The sequence below is a fragment of the Musa acuminata genome, chromosome BXJ1-5, assembly GCF_036884655.1.
Source record: "Musa acuminata AAA Group cultivar baxijiao chromosome BXJ1-5, Cavendish_Baxijiao_AAA, whole genome shotgun sequence".
Taxonomy (NCBI): Eukaryota; Viridiplantae; Streptophyta; class Magnoliopsida; order Zingiberales; family Musaceae; genus Musa; species Musa acuminata.
Genome location: NC_088331.1, coordinates 8,596,976 through 8,616,236, shown reverse-complemented (window position 1 = coordinate 8,616,236; position 19,261 = coordinate 8,596,976). Strand labels below are relative to the sequence as shown.

At 43.6% G+C, this 19,261-nt stretch overlaps 3 protein-coding genes and 1 long non-coding RNA gene across 5 annotated transcripts; 1 reads left to right on the top strand and 3 right to left on the bottom strand.

The window, feature by feature from the left end:
• Positions 1–186: 186 nt before the first annotated feature.
• Positions 187–4,866, bottom strand: LOC135673599 (uncharacterized). 2 transcript variants are annotated; one of them, XR_010513398.1, is made up of 6 exons: positions 4,497–4,866; positions 4,269–4,355; positions 1,873–1,963; positions 1,700–1,786; positions 793–1,329; positions 187–503 (listed from the first exon to the last, which is right to left on the bottom strand). It is a non-coding gene; the product is annotated as an uncharacterized LOC135673599 (long non-coding RNA). The 2 variants fall into 2 exon arrangements; XR_010513397.1 differs by having other exon boundaries at positions 793–872.
• Positions 4,867–7,132: 2,266 nt separating this feature from the next.
• LOC135673598 (dof zinc finger protein DOF1.7-like) lies at positions 7,133–8,626 on the top strand. The gene is made up of 2 exons (XM_065182668.1): positions 7,133–7,525; positions 7,612–8,626. The coding sequence occupies exons 1-2, from the start codon at positions 7,472–7,474 to the stop codon at positions 8,383–8,385; spliced, it is 828 nt and encodes a 275-aa protein (XP_065038740.1). The 5' UTR covers positions 7,133–7,471; the 3' UTR covers positions 8,386–8,626.
• A 3,448-nt stretch (positions 8,627–12,074) lies between these two features.
• LOC135675226 (ethylene-responsive transcription factor ERF053-like) lies at positions 12,075–13,187 on the bottom strand. The gene has a single exon (XM_065185502.1). The coding sequence runs from the start codon at positions 13,185–13,187 to the stop codon at positions 12,075–12,077; it is 1,113 nt and encodes a 370-aa protein (XP_065041574.1).
• A 4,175-nt stretch (positions 13,188–17,362) lies between these two features.
• Positions 17,363–18,361, bottom strand: LOC135673595 (uncharacterized). The gene is made up of 3 exons (XM_065182660.1): positions 18,162–18,361; positions 17,892–18,097; positions 17,363–17,791 (listed from the first exon to the last, which is right to left on the bottom strand). The coding sequence occupies exons 1-3, from the start codon at positions 18,249–18,251 to the stop codon at positions 17,533–17,535; spliced, it is 555 nt and encodes a 184-aa protein (XP_065038732.1). The 5' UTR covers positions 18,252–18,361; the 3' UTR covers positions 17,363–17,532.
• Between the last annotated feature and the right edge of the window lie 900 nt (positions 18,362–19,261).

Below are 19,261 nucleotides of genomic sequence, written 5' to 3'. Positions count from 1 at the left end.
AGAGTAGTTAACTAAGGTAAACTATAATTAGCCCGTAAGTTTTCATACTCTTGGATGAACTAACGTCATGCTTCCACCAGTTTTTACCTTTGTGATTGTATTATATGATACATAACACGAGAAAAAAAAAAAAAAAACCACAGCAAATGATTTGTACCCAACGAGGACCAAGCTGTGAATCATGAATTGCACAAAAAACAAAACTAAGGCATCTAATTTGCCTTCTGCTCTTTTACTGCCATATCAGTTGCTTACTGTTTGATGTGTGTTCAATTCAGTACAATACAAAGAACAACTTTAGAATGGCATCTTGAGGAGTATAACTGACTGCAAAAGTATAAATACCACCTCAGATAAATAAACCATTCCTATTCTCGATGAGAACACACCTTAACTAAGACTCTATGTGATCTAAGGAGAGTTTACAGAACTCAAAAAGGCATCCATGAGGAGAAACTAATGTAAAATTCTTCTCATGCAGCAGCCGCATGAAACACCCACCCCTGCAGAAGACAAACGTGAAGGAACTGGATGTCAATAAATGGAAAATTGAAATCATTTCAACGTGTACCATAAAAAAGGATAGAAAAATAGGGAACACTTTTTAGAAGTCTTATGTTGGGGTTGAAGCACTAAAAATGACGAACATTTAACATTGTATGAACTATGCGGCACTTGCAATAAGCTCATCCTTTCTTTCAGACACAGGAAAAGAAGGTTATATTTCTCATAACTTTCAGGAAGCTCCTCTAAAATTTCTCAAGGTCTTAGTAGGTTGAAGCAGCAAAGTACCTTCTTTAGTTTTATAATTAAGCTCATGCACATCCATTTTGTAGAAGGCCACTTATTTCCTCTAATAACAGGACATCCACCTGCACCAGGTTTGATAACGTTATGAAAATTTCAATATATAGTCAGTAATCGAAACCTAGCTGTAAACAACAAAAACAATTAAAATCTAGATTTGATTTAGCTGGTCAAATACTAAGCAACACACTATGCAAAGTAGATGAATCTAGAGTGGCGTCAGGCCTCATGTTCCAGAAGTGTAATACATCACCCATCTTTGGTTGATACTGAGCAGTAAGCCTATCACTCAGTGCCAGCCTCCGTTATAACCTTTCTTTCTGTCTTCTTCTCTTCTTTTGTTGTTGCGGCTTCTCCTTCTCTCACGGTGTTGCTGCCCATCCCCTGCCACTCTCTCTCTCTCTCTCTCATCCCTCCCTCCCTCCCTATCAATCAGTAGTGATCCATATCCATACAAAGCCTCGATACATTGTATGTACTGGTGCCATACCGATCTGGCATGCGACTGGTATCAGTGCCATACTGAGATTTAAATCCTTGGTTAGAAGGACAAACTTTTGGGGAAAACATTTTAATCATGCAAAAGGTAGACCACATGAACAAAATACATCAGTCATAGATGACACGAACTAGCTGATTTTACTCACTTCGAGGTGAATACTTGTATGATGAGAATAATGAGCCTTTTCACATTTAGCAATTTAATTAACAGGTAGCCAAATTTCATTATTTGCAAGGGATAACAAGTGCTCCAAAATATACTTTGTAAAAACTATAGAATCTTTTTTGCTTAAAGATACTTAGAAGAGACCAGTAAATCAAGAATCTAAATTAACTTTATAGTAGAAATTAATGAAGGTTCTTCAGCTTGCAATATATACCGAATACATACCTGCAGGTATGAAGGTGTAATCTGCAATCATTTTTTCAATTGATCGGATGATTTATCTTGTCCTCTTTTAAGAAAACATGCCTGAACCTGTCCACACCCTTAGAAATTATATGATTGGAGATGTTTGACCAGGAGATGATGTATGATAGAATGAGAGCTTGTCTTATGCAAACCTGTTGTCTTTCTTCTGACCAGTAGTACTGTCAACAACTGTTGGCTTCTTCATGTGAGGCTTTGCCATCGGTATTCACATTCTTTCCTGGACTAATATCAACATAAAACCAACTCCCATCACTTCCAAAAGCAATTTATTACTAATCTTGCTAGAGACATAACATGCATAGTTAACTAGGTAAAAACCAGCACCATGATTTGCAATTCTTGAAAATAAAATTAATGATAAATTTATAAAAGTTAATGATGTTCATATAAATTAATAAAATTAATGATGTTAAATTAATTATATAAATTAATTAATTTAAAATTAACTATGTTAACTTGGGACGATTAATTTTTCATGACACATTTTATTAAAATTTATAAAATTAATGATATTCATTGTTGAATTTTGAAAAGCAACACTTTGTGCAACAAAAGGCTTTGTGCATCATTAACTAGGACTTTGTGCAACAAAATGCTTTCTCCAATATAGAAGAGCATATAAGCATAGAGGAGCCTAATCACCGAAGAATAAGCTTCTAGGTTCAAGTAGAGGAATGTTGATACCTCCAGAATATACAATAAAAGATGGTATGAAAATTCTGAAATTAACCAACAGAATATTATCTATATATGTTTTGCATAACAGTACTGAAGTTATTTTATTGATTGTATGTCAACTCGAGCTTTTATTTAAGATTAGTTTGCAGATAATTTGCACATCCTGCAAAGTTCTGGTTCTTTAAATTTCAAGGTAAAAGTTGTGAAATCAATAAATATAACACTTTTCTTGTTTTTTAATATCCTTAGGGCTTCATATGAGAAGTTCAAGCATCAAGAGAAAGATATAAGAACCAGATATCCCACTAGCAGATTGCCCTGAACTTGTGTGCATTCAACAAAAGTATCACTAAACACCGAGTATTATATGAAAACAACACTTGGGCATCCACAAAGACAATTGTTGTGAAATCAAATCATAGGTGGGCATTAAGTTTGTCGAAGAAAATAAAAAAAATGCTCATGAACAATAACAACTTTGTAGCCTTGCATGTCACATAATAAATTTGCAAGTATTTTAGAAACAGGAACAGAAGTCAAGTGTCAAACCCTCATGACCTGGAATATGCACTGCTGAAAAGGAAGAAATATTTGAACATATCATTCAAGCAAAAGATTCATCTATGATAGGAAGTCATAACACCAACAATATGAGGTCACCATAGCAATGTTAACAGGATCAAAAAAGAAAATTAAAAACACTCAAATCTGGGTTTTGCGTATCATCACGAGAGCATACCTAGGGTGAGGGAAAAGAAACAAGAAGTGAAACACAGTTATTGATAACAAACGCTGGACAGTTTAATTCTGTAAATCAAGCAAAATTTGCAAGAAACATGTCACAAAGATAAGAAAGGATGCGGAATGTACCTTATAAGGTAAATATGATGCTGAACCTGATGCAAAGATACAGTCTGGAGAGGGTTCTATGCATGACAAAGATTGGAAGGACAAATTGATTCAAAAATCAATGTCCAGAAACTCCCTATTGGGACATGCACATGAATCTCCAGCAGGACTCAGCTTTTCTCAACAAAAAGCCAACCGGCTGGACATAAGATGGTGGAATCAAGAGTTCAGAGCTTAAGTCAATGACATATGAGAAACATGAGCTTGTTGGAGGCAAATGCTACAGGATGATGAGTCAAAGCATGTTACTGATTACAAGGACCCATGTAGAAGGTTGATCTGAGATAATTCATCTTACAAACTTCCCATGAATACTTATAAAACAAAACTAGGATTTCAGCTAAAAAGAAATGTGGGTTTTGAGTCCCATAAAGATAGAGAAATGGATGACGATTGAGCCAAATTTTACTATAATTCCTGGGGTTGATAAATCTAATTTTTTGGAATCTCGGAAGAAGATTGATCAAGACCAAAGCACAACTAGTTGACCATGGCCAATATATCACAAGGCCCGTTCAGCTGTGTAACCTAATTCCCTCAGCAGTTCTTCATCAGACCAGAAAAGTTTCACAAACTTAAACAAGTCACTTTAAAGACAAGATATGGCCAGGAGAGCATGACTCGTTTGTGCAATGATATACCTAAATTAGGAGAATCTCTCACCACATAGGCATTATATGGCGGCAATTTTTGTCTCATTTGTCACACAGATAGGAGAAAGCTGATCTTTCAGCAAGAAAAAAAAAGTTAAGAAGAAAATAATCAATTACGCCATCTACATTTTTTTCCCCATTGCAAACCGCATTGCTTCTTGAATTAAATAATAATAATCGATAGATTAAATCTTTCGATAAAATCTTAATATGCGTTCTAGCAAATCTAACAGAGGAGCCAAGAAACCATCATCCATGAAGGAAAGAAGGGGCTGAATGACACCCACCAGGAAATTGTGATATTTGAACGCACTGGGTTCCCACGAGAGCACCTCCGCCCACTGATCGCCTCCCCCCGCCCCATCCCGTCCTTGCTGCAAAACCAGAATACACCATCAATACCGAAGAAACCGCAAGATCCGAGAGAAAATTCATCCAATTCTATCGATTCCACTGCACAACAACAACAACAATAACCCAAAGCAAAAGCTTTGGAGGCGAGTCAAAGAACGCACGCCTCGTAGATAGACCGACGGAGGAGGTGGTCGGACTTGGTAGGGCCGTTCGAATCCACGGGAAGAGAGAAGACTCCGCGAGCGAGTAGCATGAACCACCGACACCGTGACGAGCGCCGCAGGATCAGCCCGTACCGGGATGACCTCCCGACAGGGGGCATCCGGGGGTACCGCGTCGCCATCGACGCCGCGGCACTCTGGAGATCGCCGCTTCTTCCACGGCGGCACACGCTTCGTGTCCCGATTAAGCCAGGGAAAGAGGAACTCCAGTCGCGGCTTAAGAGATGACCGAAAGCCGTGACACGAGTTCGCTTCGTTTTTCGTCAAACTCGGCGTCGTTCGATTCCACGACGACAGGACACATCTTGTCGCCGCCCGCGTTCACTCCACTAAAATCACCCAAGATATTTTTCGGGGTGACAAGTCCCTGTGTACGAGAAAACGACAACACCTGGGAAAGGTTTCAGTGGTAATACACTTGAGGTTGGAATAGAGATCATATTGGACAACATTTTGGTGTGGACATAAAACAGTGGAACCTAAATAATTATGTAGTCAATTCTACTTAAGTGCACTGAGTCATCCCTTTAGAAATCTCAAATGACGCTTATAAAAAGATAAATATGCAGTCACTATGATTACTAAGTGGACTTGGTAACTGACCATGACATGATATCTCAGTCCACTAATTCATTACTTGCAACTCACTCCATTCTCGAACAGATGTCAACAAGCGTCAAACTAGAGTTAGTGTTGAAGTATTATATTACTTCCTTGAGCTACTTAATTGCATTCGGAGTGCAAATGAGGTTGCTAACAGAGGAGGAGATGCCATGTTTTGGTCAATGGAGCGGCAACTCAGCCAATGGTGACAGGTGACGACCACGAGAAGGAAGTGGCACAAACATGAGTTCAGACTTCAAAGCTTACCTAACATTTGATAGAGATTTTGTGTGACTTGAAATTGAATACTGGAATCATCGTCGAGGAGAATGTGCTCTGATGCAAACGGGGTTCAAAAGAGGTTGCAGCAGTCAGCCTTTGGACTTACTTGGTCATCTAATTCCCACCGTGAACATATACTAATCTCGTTAGAGGCACTCTTAACTAACTAACTAACATCTTAATCCAAAGTCAAATTGATATGGAAAACAAATTCAAGTTGGATTCTCATGTCGAGAGTCTCGATTTTGGATCTGACCATGTAGATTTGGATTTTGAACGATCTTTCGGCTAATGGACCGACTCGAATCAACTTCCACACGCAACAGACTGGTAGGCAATATCCACACGTGTATACGATGCACATGTTCGGTCGTAATTGAAGTCCTCTGGCCGAGTCACGAAACGTGCGAGGTTTGAGAACGCGCGCCCGGTCGAAACGGGTGTTCGAGCACAAGCGCGGTTCAGGGTTCCGTAACTTCACGAGAGACGACAGGGGGGCACCTGACCCACCTGCTCGTGTGGGACCCGAAGTACCAAACCAACGGGAAGACGGCCTCTCCTCGATATCGGAACGGGGGAGCGGGACTCGCCGTGGCTGACGCCGTCCACGTCGCGGGACCCACGGAACCCATTATCGCCACCGACCCACGTCGGTCGCTGTCGGCCGCCGAGAACCTCCACGATCCGACGGCCTCGACCCGCGGCCCGAAGAAACGGCGGCCGCCCCGTCCCGCGCGCACTGTGGACCCCAGCGTCGCTCTCCGGTGGCGAAACCTTTGACACGATTCTTCATGGTCCCCATCAGCCACCATCAACCACCGGAACATAGACTGCGGTCTAGTGTTCTGCTGCCGCTTCATACTTCCGGCTTCCCCCATTTAGTCACGTTGCCTACGAGCTGTAAACGAAAGGTAGGGATGGTGATTCGTGTCGGATGGAGATACCCGGATCAAAGCCGTGATGCTGTTTCCTGATAATGTCGATTTGGTCTAGAATTAAAGCAATCATACGAACAAATTCTCATCTCTGATCGGGTCCACCGGGTCGGTCTAAATCCTAACAATTATTTATTTCCAAGATTATTACGGTTCGATCGACTTCAGAAATGGCCAAAATAAGTCAATTTCCTATTTAATAAGGATTAATCTCATTGAAAAGACGATTGAATCGGACCGATCAGGATGCACAATCGTGAGAGACTGGTGTTGTCGCATTCGATGTGCCAGATGCATCGCTTCCGTGCTACCCAGATCAGGCTACGGAGAGGGATCAGAATCCAATTCGATCCACCTAAGTAGCACGGTTTTTGACGTGAAACTCCCGTGTTTCTCCCCAAAGAGGTTCGGAAGCTGCTTCTAATCGGTGACTCGGACTTCTTCGTGATCGGTGCCTGAGTAGCGACTCGTGTCGGGACAAGTACGCATTAATGTGCAGTCCAACTCATGCGCAGGAGGCGCCCGTGTTTGTTGTTCTTATCCGGAAGCAGGCGTCCACGTGTCTCTTCATCTCTCCGGTTCCGTTATTTCCCAGTCCCGTTCCCGTTGGCTCCACTTCAGCCTTATGGACTAAGGAACGCCATCCGTCACCGTCACCGCGGTCCCACAGTCGGTGTCCGCACACGCCACCCAAATATATGCGTCCTTCGTCTTCTCCTTATATAAGAAGATTGAAAGCCACCCCAAGTATACCTCGAAGACGGTGCTCATGAATCGTCGATCCTTTCCACTACGCTTTGGTGCCTTCCAGCCTCGTCTCAAGAACAACTGAGGAGCAGTTGGGCGATCGGAAGAGTTTTGGGGGGGGGGGGTTGTGCATCTCTTTCCGCCAGGCCGACATGCCCGATTCCTTCGCCCTGAGGAAACGCTTAGCTGCCGCCGCCGCCCGCTGCCGCTCTCGAGCAGTCGAAGCCAAGTCCCAGCTGCTACTTCCGGAGCGCCGCGCTGCGTGGCTTAACAGGCTCAACAGTCTCATCTTCGTCCTCTTCTTCCGCCTCACCTGCATCCTCCTCCCCAACCGCTAATTCCCACGCCATGGTCCTCAGCTCTAAACTGGCTACCTCTGACGCCGGCCTGGACTGGTCTCAGGTAGTATATCATACCCGATAGATATGTTTCCTTGAGATCAATGGTTTGGATTCTGTATAAGAATCGCGAGGTGTTTGGCGTGACAGGAGCTGCTTGATAAGGGAGGACTGCTGCAGGTCCCGCAACCCATGAGCCAAGCAAGGAATAACCAGCAGCAGAAGCAGCACTGGCCGCCTTTGAAGTGCCCGAGGTGTGACTCCACGAACACCAAGTTCTGCTACTACAACAATTACAGCCGGACCCAGCCCCGGCACTTCTGCAAGGCATGTAGAAGGCACTGGACCGAAGGGGGAACTCTCCGCAACGTTCCCGTCGGCGGAGGTCGCAAGAACAAGCGGTCCAAGGCTACGCCTGCCGCCACCAACACCACATCTACCACTGCCCCCGGTGCTGCTGTTAACGTGAACAGTAATAGCAATACTCCAGTTCCTTTGGCGCAGCCACAGCAGCAGCAGACGGTTCCCTTGCTGTTTGGCGGAGACCACAGCAGCAACATCTTCCCTGAAATTCTCCGTCAGGTTCTGCTTCGACAACCGCCCCCACCGCTGCCGCAGCTGCAGCTGGCACCGTCTGATTACAGCTTTTCTAGCCCGTTCTCGTCCGATCCTCACTCTAAACCTACTCTTGCGAATTCAAGTGATGGCAATAACAACACACCATTCCCCATCTCCTCCTCCTACTCCTACCCTTTAGCATCCGTGTCCGAGGAGTGCCTCGCCACCATCAATCCTTGCTCCACTGCGAGCGCATGGCAAGTGGGGCAGGTGACAGCAGCTTTGCCAAGGAGCATCGGTGGCATGGACCATTCCTCGACCGACTATTGGAGTGGTTGGGATGATGAAATGGCCGGTTTTTCGTAGCGACCTTTTACTTTATATATTCGACCAAGTGTTCCATTAACTATGTTGTTCGAATGGTGCTATCTTCAGCTGTTACATATGTCTACTATAGATTATTACCTATTGAGGTCCGCTTGCTGCTTTTTCTTCTCTTTGCACTTGTCAGTCGAGGCTGTGAGCCATCTGTGTGTGTTTGTATCTGCTGTTCCTGTAAAATATATATGCATAAAAGAAGGGTCCGGTTGATCTGGGACTTGTCTTTTATCTGTGACTCATCAGACAAATTGTATCAAAGCTGATTGGCTCTGTTGCGAGTCGATCGAGCTACTTCAAGCTGGGGAATGATACAAATGAGCTGACGGATCAAACCAGCATCGAGCTAGCAAGCGGTAGTGGAGTAAGAGGTGAACTAAAGAGCTTCAGCGGTAGCAGACTTCATACTCTGCCCACCTCGAACTGCAGTCACGATCACCAATCCCCAGGCTGAGCTACTTTGTGCCGCCACGCCTACGTTGCAATTCCATCCAGGGCGCTGCTCATTAGCCGTCGTGAGCTCCTCCGGCCAAGTCGCTGCAACCCTACCACCGAACCAATTCATGTTAGGTGAAAGCTTCCGTGGATGGTTCATTGGGTTTGCCGGAGCATGACCGAGGAACAGCCATGGTCACACCCTCACGGTAGAAATATTCGTAAGCGTGTGATGCTGGCGACGCCTTTGCTTCTACGTAGACATGGAAGTCCTCACTAGCACAAACCCTGAAACAAAATAGCAATCGACTCCGAAAGATAGCAGCCAGCCTTCTGGTCATCAAATAGCTATAGACTAAAATTAAATTGACTCTAAATTTGCAACAGTGGAATTTGATATCAATAAAAGAAGATGAAATAGTTCCTTGAAACGTATAGAAAGACACAGATGTAGCGTACCAAAATCAAAGTTGATAAGGCATATTTTGGGTCTCGGTTACATGACCTAGATAAGCAGACATGAGACGTGAAACTTCAAATCCGATGTGACATGTAGCACACACGTGGCGGGCAGCCGCTCGTCACCCCTTCGTACGAACGACATCATTACGGTACAGTCATCTCGAAAATCTCGGGGCAACGTCGCATGGCGTCAACCTGTGCAAGTCGGTCGACGCTCGTACAAAATCTAAAGCCGGTTGTTAATTGACCCTACACGGTCAACTCATCCTTGTATGTATAAAACCTAACCCTCCTTGATCAGAAGGGGAGGACACTCAACTCTCCTTAACTCCACAACACTGACTTGAACTTCGGAGAGGTTGAGTCGAGAAGTCTCCCTCCCGACCTAGACCTTTGTGCAGGAGCCAGCAACAAAGCAGTAGCAACTCATCAAGGGAGAACCACGCTTGGGAGACGATGCTTGGACCTAACCCGATCCAATGTCGACGTGATCCGAATATCCTCATGGGCAACCTTGCGCATCTAAGACTAGATCGAGCCGTGCTGACACCTTAGCCACAGCGTAAATAAAGGTTACCAACAAAAATTAATATGGCCTTTTTGCTTAAAGCACTGTACTAAAGGGTAACATGCGTTCTTACCTAACTGATAATTAATTCTTTAGTTAGTAAGAAACACAAATTAATCCAACTCGTCGTGCATAAGATTTGAACGAATCAGAGTTCCTACCGTCTATATTATTCTTGGCTAAATGTTCTTTTGGTCATTCACACAATATGATTAGCCAGTCATACAGCAGCATTTAAAATACAGAGTACATAGCTACTTCCACTACCAACATCCCACTAATTGTACCTGAGAATGGATGGTTATGTCAATACATTTCTTACCGTGCCATGGCGGTCTTGAACGTGATTGACCAGAATTAAGAAGCATTTCTCACAAGCAATGGATGCTAAAGATTGGCAAATCCCGAAATTATAAAGGAGACGAAGAAAAGATAGCTGCCATATCTCTAAATCATAACGAAAATATATAAAATTAAAATTTACTTGTAAAAATTTGATGAGTGTATTATTATCGATTTCAATTTAACTATTTTGATTAATAATTTAATATAAATAAAATTGATTAGCCTATCACGCCTCTATCGAACTACATTAGCATGACTCCATAATAAATTGATGTGACATATCGGACATATCACGATGATCTACACTAAATTGCGATGTGGACTGTGACAAGCACATGATCTACACTAGAAAATGGTTAAGAAATAAATTAACTTAATTTAAATATAATAAAATAATCTTATACAGTATTTAAAGCTACAAGGATATATCAATATAAAAAAAAGGAACTTCTAAAACCAACTTAAAAAGATAAAATATAGATATATTTGTGTTCGCATGTGTAAGTTTATGGTAAACGATGAAGATTAGATTTGTGGTATTGAAACGAGTAGAGAGTCGGTCTTTAGACCCGTAAAATTATAATACTTATTTTGTCATAGATAATTTTATCAAAATATCGGGTATTATTTAAATGTGAAGAGTCATCTGAATTAGTGAGAGTTTTCATCAATGTAGTGTGATGATCATGCATTTTCTTGAATATGATTAGATATATATAAATAAAGCTAATTATACGTCATCAAGTATCAAGATCTTTATTAGTCGAGAGATATTATTTTTAACGATCAATTGGTTTTATGATCTTTGCTTCGACATTCGATTAAAATTCATATTTATGTGCGTTTTACTTGGATATTAAATCTATTTACTAAAAATCATTTTGAGAAGAATTTAGTGGTTACCCAATGTTAAGGCTATCATGGAAAAAAAAACTTTGAATGATAAAGAAAATCTCACAATCCTTTGTCAATGATTGACCCATTAATTTATAAAGTTAAATTATTAAATTAAGATATTTAAATCTAAATTAATAATGATAAAATCATCAAATTTGTATGAATATATCTTTATTTAGTTTCAATATGAGGTTAAACTGGTGTGACTCAACTCTTTATTGATGAATTTTTCACAATTTGTTGACTACCTCTACAACACACGAGTTGGACAATTGATCTTGAAAATTAAGAAAATATCTACCAAATCAAACCTTTATGGATGGAGGACTCAAAATTGTTTTCTTCTCAACACATAATCATCGAAAAGTATTTAATAGTAAGTACTGAGAAGGGATTAATTATATATTATCTCTGTAATTAGTTTTTTTTAATATTTCGATCCTTATATCTTCAAGAGTTACATTAAAATCTCTATACTTATCAAAGTGAAATATTTAACCTAATTTCTTCGTACGTCGTCAATTCTGTTGATAAAAATATCATACGTGTTTAGTGATAAATTTTATGATATTTACGAGAAAAATTAAAATTAAATATTTTACTTTTATAAATATAACAATAGAGATCATGATTTAAAAATAATAAATTACAAATGATTAGCCCAAGAAAATCCATATAGGACAGAGGTAAAGTTAGGAAGCAGAAGGTCAACCTGCTGTTGGCGTGGCGTGTAATAACTGCGGTCAAAGCAGGAACACCGTGGAATTTGATTGGTGCAGCAAAAGGAATTCTGAAGGATTGCTGAGGAATATATGCTCCAAGTCATATCTCGCCAGCGTGCAGATAAGATTCCTATAGTCACAGGCTGCTCCGTAAAAATCTGCAGCCATTGAACTGTTCCTAAAATGAATGGGCTGTGCATGCGATGTGGAAGTTGCAGAACGAAGGAAAGCAAGCAGAGAGACTATGATCACTCCTTCCACGTAAACCGGGAAGGAGAAGAAGTAGGGGGTGCGCTAGTTTCCTGACGTGCTGCTGTCGCTGTTGATGCTGTGGAATCCAAGCAGCCAATGTTGGATTCAGCAATGCTGGTGAGCTGGGACTGGAAGAGTATGCTATTAGCTTCGTCGATGTCGTCCCATACGTAGCTCCCCGGACCCCAGGTGCTGAACCATGCCTCGTCGGCCTCTCCCCAGACCATCTCCGTCGTCTGCGTCGTAGCCATGCTCGTGCCACCAACTGTGGTCGCAGCAGAAGTAGACGGGGCTTCGGTTTGGGGTTGCAGCTGAGAAGGTTCGCTTGGCTCATCCTGCTGCTGTTGGTTGGTTTCTTCCGGGGTGGCAGGAGCAGAGGATGAGGAAGAGAAAGAAGCCCCTTGGCCGAGGAAGAGGTTGGGGAAATTAAGCCGTGCGTTCTCGCCCCTGAGCTTGAACGCCTCGCGGTCGTACGCGAGGGCCGCGGCCTCCGCGGTGTCGAAGGTGCCGAGCCAGAGGCGGGTGCGGTTCTTCGGGAGGCGGATCTCCGCCACCCACTTGCCCCAGTGCCGCTGCCTCACGCCGCGGTAAAGCTTCGTCGGCACAGGGGGCCGGAAGAGTCCGGGGCCCGTCAGGTTGCCGCGGGGGCTAAGGTTGAGTCCTTCGCTCCAGTACTTAAGGAGATGCTCATGGTACTTCTGCTTCTGCTGCTGCCGCTGCTGACTCATCGTGGGAACTCCTTCGGCCATAAGCCATGGAGGATGTGGATGAGCTCCAACCTGATGCGGATCACACCGTGCGAAACAAATCATCTGCTGCTGAAACCGACCGGCGACCGAAGGAGGCAAGAAAGGTGCATGCAGAACGGGCAGGGAATCCTCGCAAGAGAAGGGAAAGATCAGGGCGGAGGAGGCGGCAAGCCGCGGCGAGGAAGCCGGGCTGGTTCGATCCGGGCTTCTTATCTTCTTGGGAGGTGGAAGCGACGTCGAAGCCTCCTTCTCAACAACCAGCGGCGCACTTCGGCGCGTGCCACCATCCGGCAACACGAGCCGCACTATACCCTTCTGCCTCCTCCCACGACTCCCGCTGTTGTTTTCCGGGTCTTCCATGGCCCCCGAACACCAACCAATCGCAAGGTGGGATCCGATACGAACACAGCGTGTCCAAGTGGCGCGCTTCCGAGGAGGAAGAGAGGAAATAAGAGAAGCGTGCTGTGCTGTGTTGTGTGCTTGCTTGATTGACTCCGCGAGGCACCAGCAGCAGCGCTTTTAATGGCAAACCCAGAGGCAAATGGAAACAGATATTTTTGGCAATCCCGGGAATTGTCGGTGCGCCGGGCCCCACCGCCTAAAAATTCTTGTTTGAATTCGCTTCTTAGACCTGTCCTACGAACCAAGACCGCACACGTGGACTCCAAAATTCCAACCACGCAGGTCTTGCGATTGGCACGAATCTTCAAGTCCGGGTGCGGCATGCCTCCTTCCTCTCTCCTGGTATCGGCGAGCCATGACCGTACACGTGGGCTTTGAGACGTGTTAGTCAAAGTTACGTTTGCCTCACATTCTGTCTTATGTTCCTGACTTTTGTCTCTTCGCCCTTTCATTATATGTCGTTATCATGGTAAGAGAGTGTGTCTTGTCTTTGACTCCAAGATTGTCCACAAGGGTTGTCTCCGCGTCCATCCGATATCAGAAATGATCATTCCATTAGATCCTTTGTGATGAACCACGAGACAATGATTGCACAAGACACGAAGGCTGCCCAATTGTATTACTCTGTATAATGCAACGGAGTCATCTCTACCTAGAGAAGCAAATGATCAAAACACTTTGATCATCATCTCCATTCATTTCTCACAGTTCTCTTTCACAAGTAATGAAACTTGAAGCCAGCTTTTCCTTTGTCTTGATTAGGCCACGTGAGCTGTATCGCCCCGATGTTGTATGCTCATCATCTCCTCTTCGTGTTCTTGCTCTGACACATGCTAAAAGTCTTCCACATTCTCCCTCTCTCGCAAGGATGGTGGCAACCCACAGCGTCAAGTCTGTGTCATCCCCTCCTCTTTCGGCGGACAGCAGAACTCCACCATCGCCAAGAACAAGTCAAGCACAATGCAGAGTCGTAGCAGCAATCCACCGCCCACCCTCATTACACACTCTCACGAACTGTACTCCCAAATCAGATAAATATCAGCTTCCACCTTGTTGCTGCTCCTCTCCCCCTTCCTCTCCATAAAGCACTTCAAACCCCTCTCTCTCATGTTCTTCACCTTAACAAAGGACTAATAAACTGTTGTGTTAACCATTGAGTTTAGTAATTGATGTGCTTGTCGTATAAATTAGGCCCACTACATGTTGTATACGTAAGTTTTTGTTGTGTTGCTGGTTGTCCAAGCACGGCGAGCTTATCAAGAAGATTAGGATTGGAGGACTAGTTGAGATGTACCATCACTACTTGGATGATGACACTACCAAGTTGTCATCTGGGTTGGCCTCTAGAATTAGGTCTTAAGCTTATCCTGCAACGTAGGAATCTCATGATTTATTGCCTCCCACTTGAGGTCAATAGCGACCGAGTTTACTGATCCGTGGTCAACCATAATGGAAGCCAGCGGTTGCCGTAGTCAAGTAAACTTGGTCAAACTATATAATTATTTATTGTGGATTAATTAGCAATATTGATCATGACATATTTAAAGCAATCTGAAATCAAACGTTACCTCCATCAATCTTAATCGAGTTTGTAGAAATGGTAATAATAAACATGGAAAGCAACAGGTGTCGTTGGGATAAGGGTGGGGAATGATGTTTGAATGCTTATCTTTGCATCAAAATGACACCTCTTTACTCGATAGGGAAAATGATAGCCTGCTAACTCACTTCGCCATCTAGGCTGAGGAAACCACCTAAGCAAAAGTAAGGGCAAACTCACTACGCAGTCGTTGGTAGGGAAATGACCCCCCGACCCTTACCTATCTCAACCATCGAAAAAAGACTAACAAGACCCACTCCTCACCTTCGCTCAATAACATCTTCAAAGGGAAACCCTGCACACACGTATTGAAGCCAGGTAACATGACGAAACTTTCCCAACTTTACTTTCCGAACAAACGACACAAGGGGTCATCCCCTACTTGTCTCAGATAGGTTAAGAGCCCTGACAATGCATATCAACATGATCGTCCTGCCCTAATGCTGTTATCAATTATCCTCTAATAGGATAAGGGAAACCTTAACCTATCGGTGGCCTCACGTCATCGATCGCTCAGGTATAAAACCCAAAATCCTCAGGCTAAACAAAAAGAAGGCGAGCTCTACCTAAACTCTTTTGAGCTTTACTAAATCTTCTTCACCTATTTTACTGACTTGAGCGTCGGAGAGATCGAGTCAAGACATTTCCCAACGCCGACCGCTTGTGTAGGACTCAGGCATGTCTAAGGGCCACCTTCAACAGATAAGCCGCTCCCCGTGATGATTATAGATCGATCGCTGAGATCCTGTAACATATCGAAAGTTCACTTGCTACCTCAACTACCCGCTCGGGTCGCCACTCCCACCCCAGCATGGCCTCCATGACGGATCAGCACCTTCGAGATTAAATTAGGTAATGATAACTCTCCAATCAACAGTACCAAGACAACGACAATACACGAACAATCTTACAAACCCGATCATAACCAAACCTAAAGGAGTATTAATCCTATTGTCGGTCATCCACAAATCTTGGTTTAGATGAACGCAGGAGCCGAACTCACCTTTTATATTAGTACGAGAGATGACGGACAGGAGAAGGGTTACGAGACTTTCGAATGAGAGACGTTGAACCCTTGCGAGCGTCTTTTACGCAATAAGACTAATGTTGGATTTGTCCCACGACACGATCCCTTTGATGATTAAATCAACTTATACGTATGAGATGGAAAGAGCAAATGTAAGAGTCTAATCTCTTGCATTATTGGACGAGCCCTTTATTATGATTGGAGCCCCTAACAAGCCATGGGTATGAAAATATTTCTTATTATGATCAGTATTGATGTGATAGATTTGTGATTGCCATATTAATATGCATGTTTCAATTTTCTATTAGATGAATAATTTTACCCTTATCCGATATAAATGCGTACCAAATGTCCCAGAAAAAAAAGCTTGAGTATAATATAATAATAAATACACAAGCAAGCTTATATTAATTTGGATTGATAATAACATCGTGCTTGTGAACTTAGCTTGGGAACACATTAGAGTCGAGAGATTTTGCTGCACATGTTCTTCGCAGCAGGCATTGGGGCTCTGTGTTGAGTAAATGAATGTGGTAGCACAAGCAAGTAAAAAGAATATAAGGCATTTGATTGATGATTTCATTGTCTTTCTTAACTTAGATCGGGAACACATTCGAGTAGAAAAACTGAATGAGAGATCTGTGTTGCACATTCGAGTAGAGAAACTGAATAAGGGAACACAGCCTCCTCGACAACAGGATAAGTGAGATGGTCCATGCCATTAGTGGGCTTAAGGTGTCGCAACCATAATGGAGGAGGGAGCAAGAGGTGTCTCAACAAGAGAGGGAGGTGAGACGAGAATGCCAAGAGGGGAGGGGATGCCAATCCGATGTGCCGGAGGCCTACTGCACTCTGAAGATAAGACACAACATCGGAGATTCCATGCTTACTGACTACCTCAATTCATGCGCCGGAAGGATCATCACCCTCAATGGTCAGAAGCTCCCCATCCTATGATTCATCCAAACGAGTGCTGTAAGGGGACTTCTCTGCCTGGTATGATAAAAATATTATCTTAGATCTACCTTCCATCTATGATCTCAAAATATGGTGATTATGTCTCCATGTAGAATGCCATCAGCTCACCACATTGGAATGTCAACACTCACATCATAGTGTACGCCTTAAGGGGATGCAGTCGGGTGCAAGTGGTGGGACATCGAGGTCGGACCGTGCTTGATGGTGAGCTTCGTCAGGTTCACCTACTGGTTGTTCTATATTACTTTGCTGTGATGTTTCAAGCGCAAAACGAGAGCTTCGAATGGGTCACCATGAAGACCAATGACAATGTCATGGTCAGCCATTTCACGGGGAAGGTATCGGCTCTTCGTGGCATACCGGTAGAGATATAAGCAGTGGCTAGTTTGAGCATTGTATTACTGTAGCATTGCAGCTCATTTAATTGGTATTATCACATTAAAAACGGCTCAGAGGCATAGTAGTTTCCAGCTATATGCACTTCATGTTCTATGGGTTTCGCATGTGGACGGAGGAGAAAGTTCGAGGTAGAGACGACGGAGACACTGTGATCCCATTTGAATTTGACCATATAATTGGGCCTGAATCATCAAACTACGTGCAAACAAGAATCCACAATGTGGTACTGTCCCCACCGACAATCGACAAAGACCGATGCAGCCAATCCGAGTCTCGCCTGCGCTAACAGGGAGCGAGATCTAGTGGTAGGAGCTCATGCCGACGGAGGCGCCAAGGGGCGCCGTGCCGGAGTCGCGGGCCGCCTTGGCGTAGAACACGTAGTACAGCTCGGAGAGGATGGCGGTGAAGAAGACGAAGGCGGCGCCGGCCCCGAACACGCCCTTGCGCACCGTCTCGCACGATAGGTTGCCGTCGAAGAACATGTTCCGGTAGCGAGTGTGGTGCGCGTTCCGCACCGATCCCGCCAGTAGGCACGCCTCCGCTATGATAAATGTCAGCCTGCAGCAGCAATCACCACCCGAAAGTCCACATCAAGTAAACTACGATGGTGAGGTCTTCGGAGATGATGGGAGACGGGGATCCGTATAGGTATGTGTACCAGGAGAGGAGGAAGAGGAGGAGGGCGCAGGCGCGGGGACCGCCGGGGCCGAGGGAGCGACCGAAGCAGAAGCACTTGCTGACGACCATGAGGATGGCCTGGCCGAGGAGGAGGAAGAGGAGGGCGCCAACGCCGTAGCCGGTGGCGATGTCGGAATCGTACACGCAGTAGTTGTAGGTGTCCTCCGAGTCCGCCACTACCTTACCCTGCAACGTCGACGAGATCAGGCTCGAGCAAGATGGGCACGGGGGAGGAAGGGTGTGGTCTCACCGTGCTGCGGCGCTGCTCGGCGGCTACCGCGAGGCCGAAGGCAATGACGTCGAAGAGGAAGACGAGGACGAGGATGAGCTTGGACGCCATGACACAGTACCGACGTGATCGCAATGATCTCTCTCTCTCTCTATCTCTCTCTCTCTCTCTCTTGTTTAGGGTGGTTGTGGGCGTCGGTGGGGGGCGAAGATGGCGTGGGAAGCAATAAATATTAGAAGAGGTTTGGTGTGTGCGGTAGGCTGTCTTCGGGCCTGCGAGGTGGATTGAGCACCAGCAAAATAGAAGATGCGCGAAGTGGTTGTGTGAGATTGCTGTTCTCGTTGTCGTTTACCGGAAAGTTGTGCACCAAACACACACCTCAACTTGGAAAGAAGAGTAAATGAGAGGAAACAAACACTGAAATTGTTTCATTGTGCCCTTTAAATATGCTTACAAGAAAAAAATGTAAAATAATCAAACTTTATTTAAAAAATAAAATAGTTTAAATGACTAACTCATCAATCTAAAACTTCTTAGATAAGATAATGGTAAATCTTATCATTGTTTATAAAGTTCTATTTAACTTATCCTAATAGTTTCGACATTATAAATTTGAGAGGTTTTGTTAGGATATTTGTAATCTAATCATCACTCCTGCAATAGATAAAATCAATGTGTTTATTATTTCTATGCAAAACAAGATTTTTGAAAAGTTTAATTACTGAGCATTATTCTCAACCATATAGCTTGACAAGTACATAATGTTACAACCACAAACTCCATCTCAGTGGTTGATAAATAAAGATATTTGAGAATTGTCCTCAATCTTATAGCTTGTGCATATTTCTTTTGAGAAATAAAGATGCCAATAAAACTTCTATACCAAGAAAATAATGCATCATTCCCATATCAAATTGTTTAAAATTGTTAAACATGGCTTTATTATTTTCATTATAAATCAGATCATCTACCTATTAAGTATATAATAAATATTTTTTTCATTTTCAACTTTAATAAAATGTGTATGTTTGTTCATATGCGCATTTCTGAAAATCTTCTTGAGCTTATTTTAGTCCATATAAAACCTTTTTTCAATTATATGCTTTATGTTAATTTCTAAA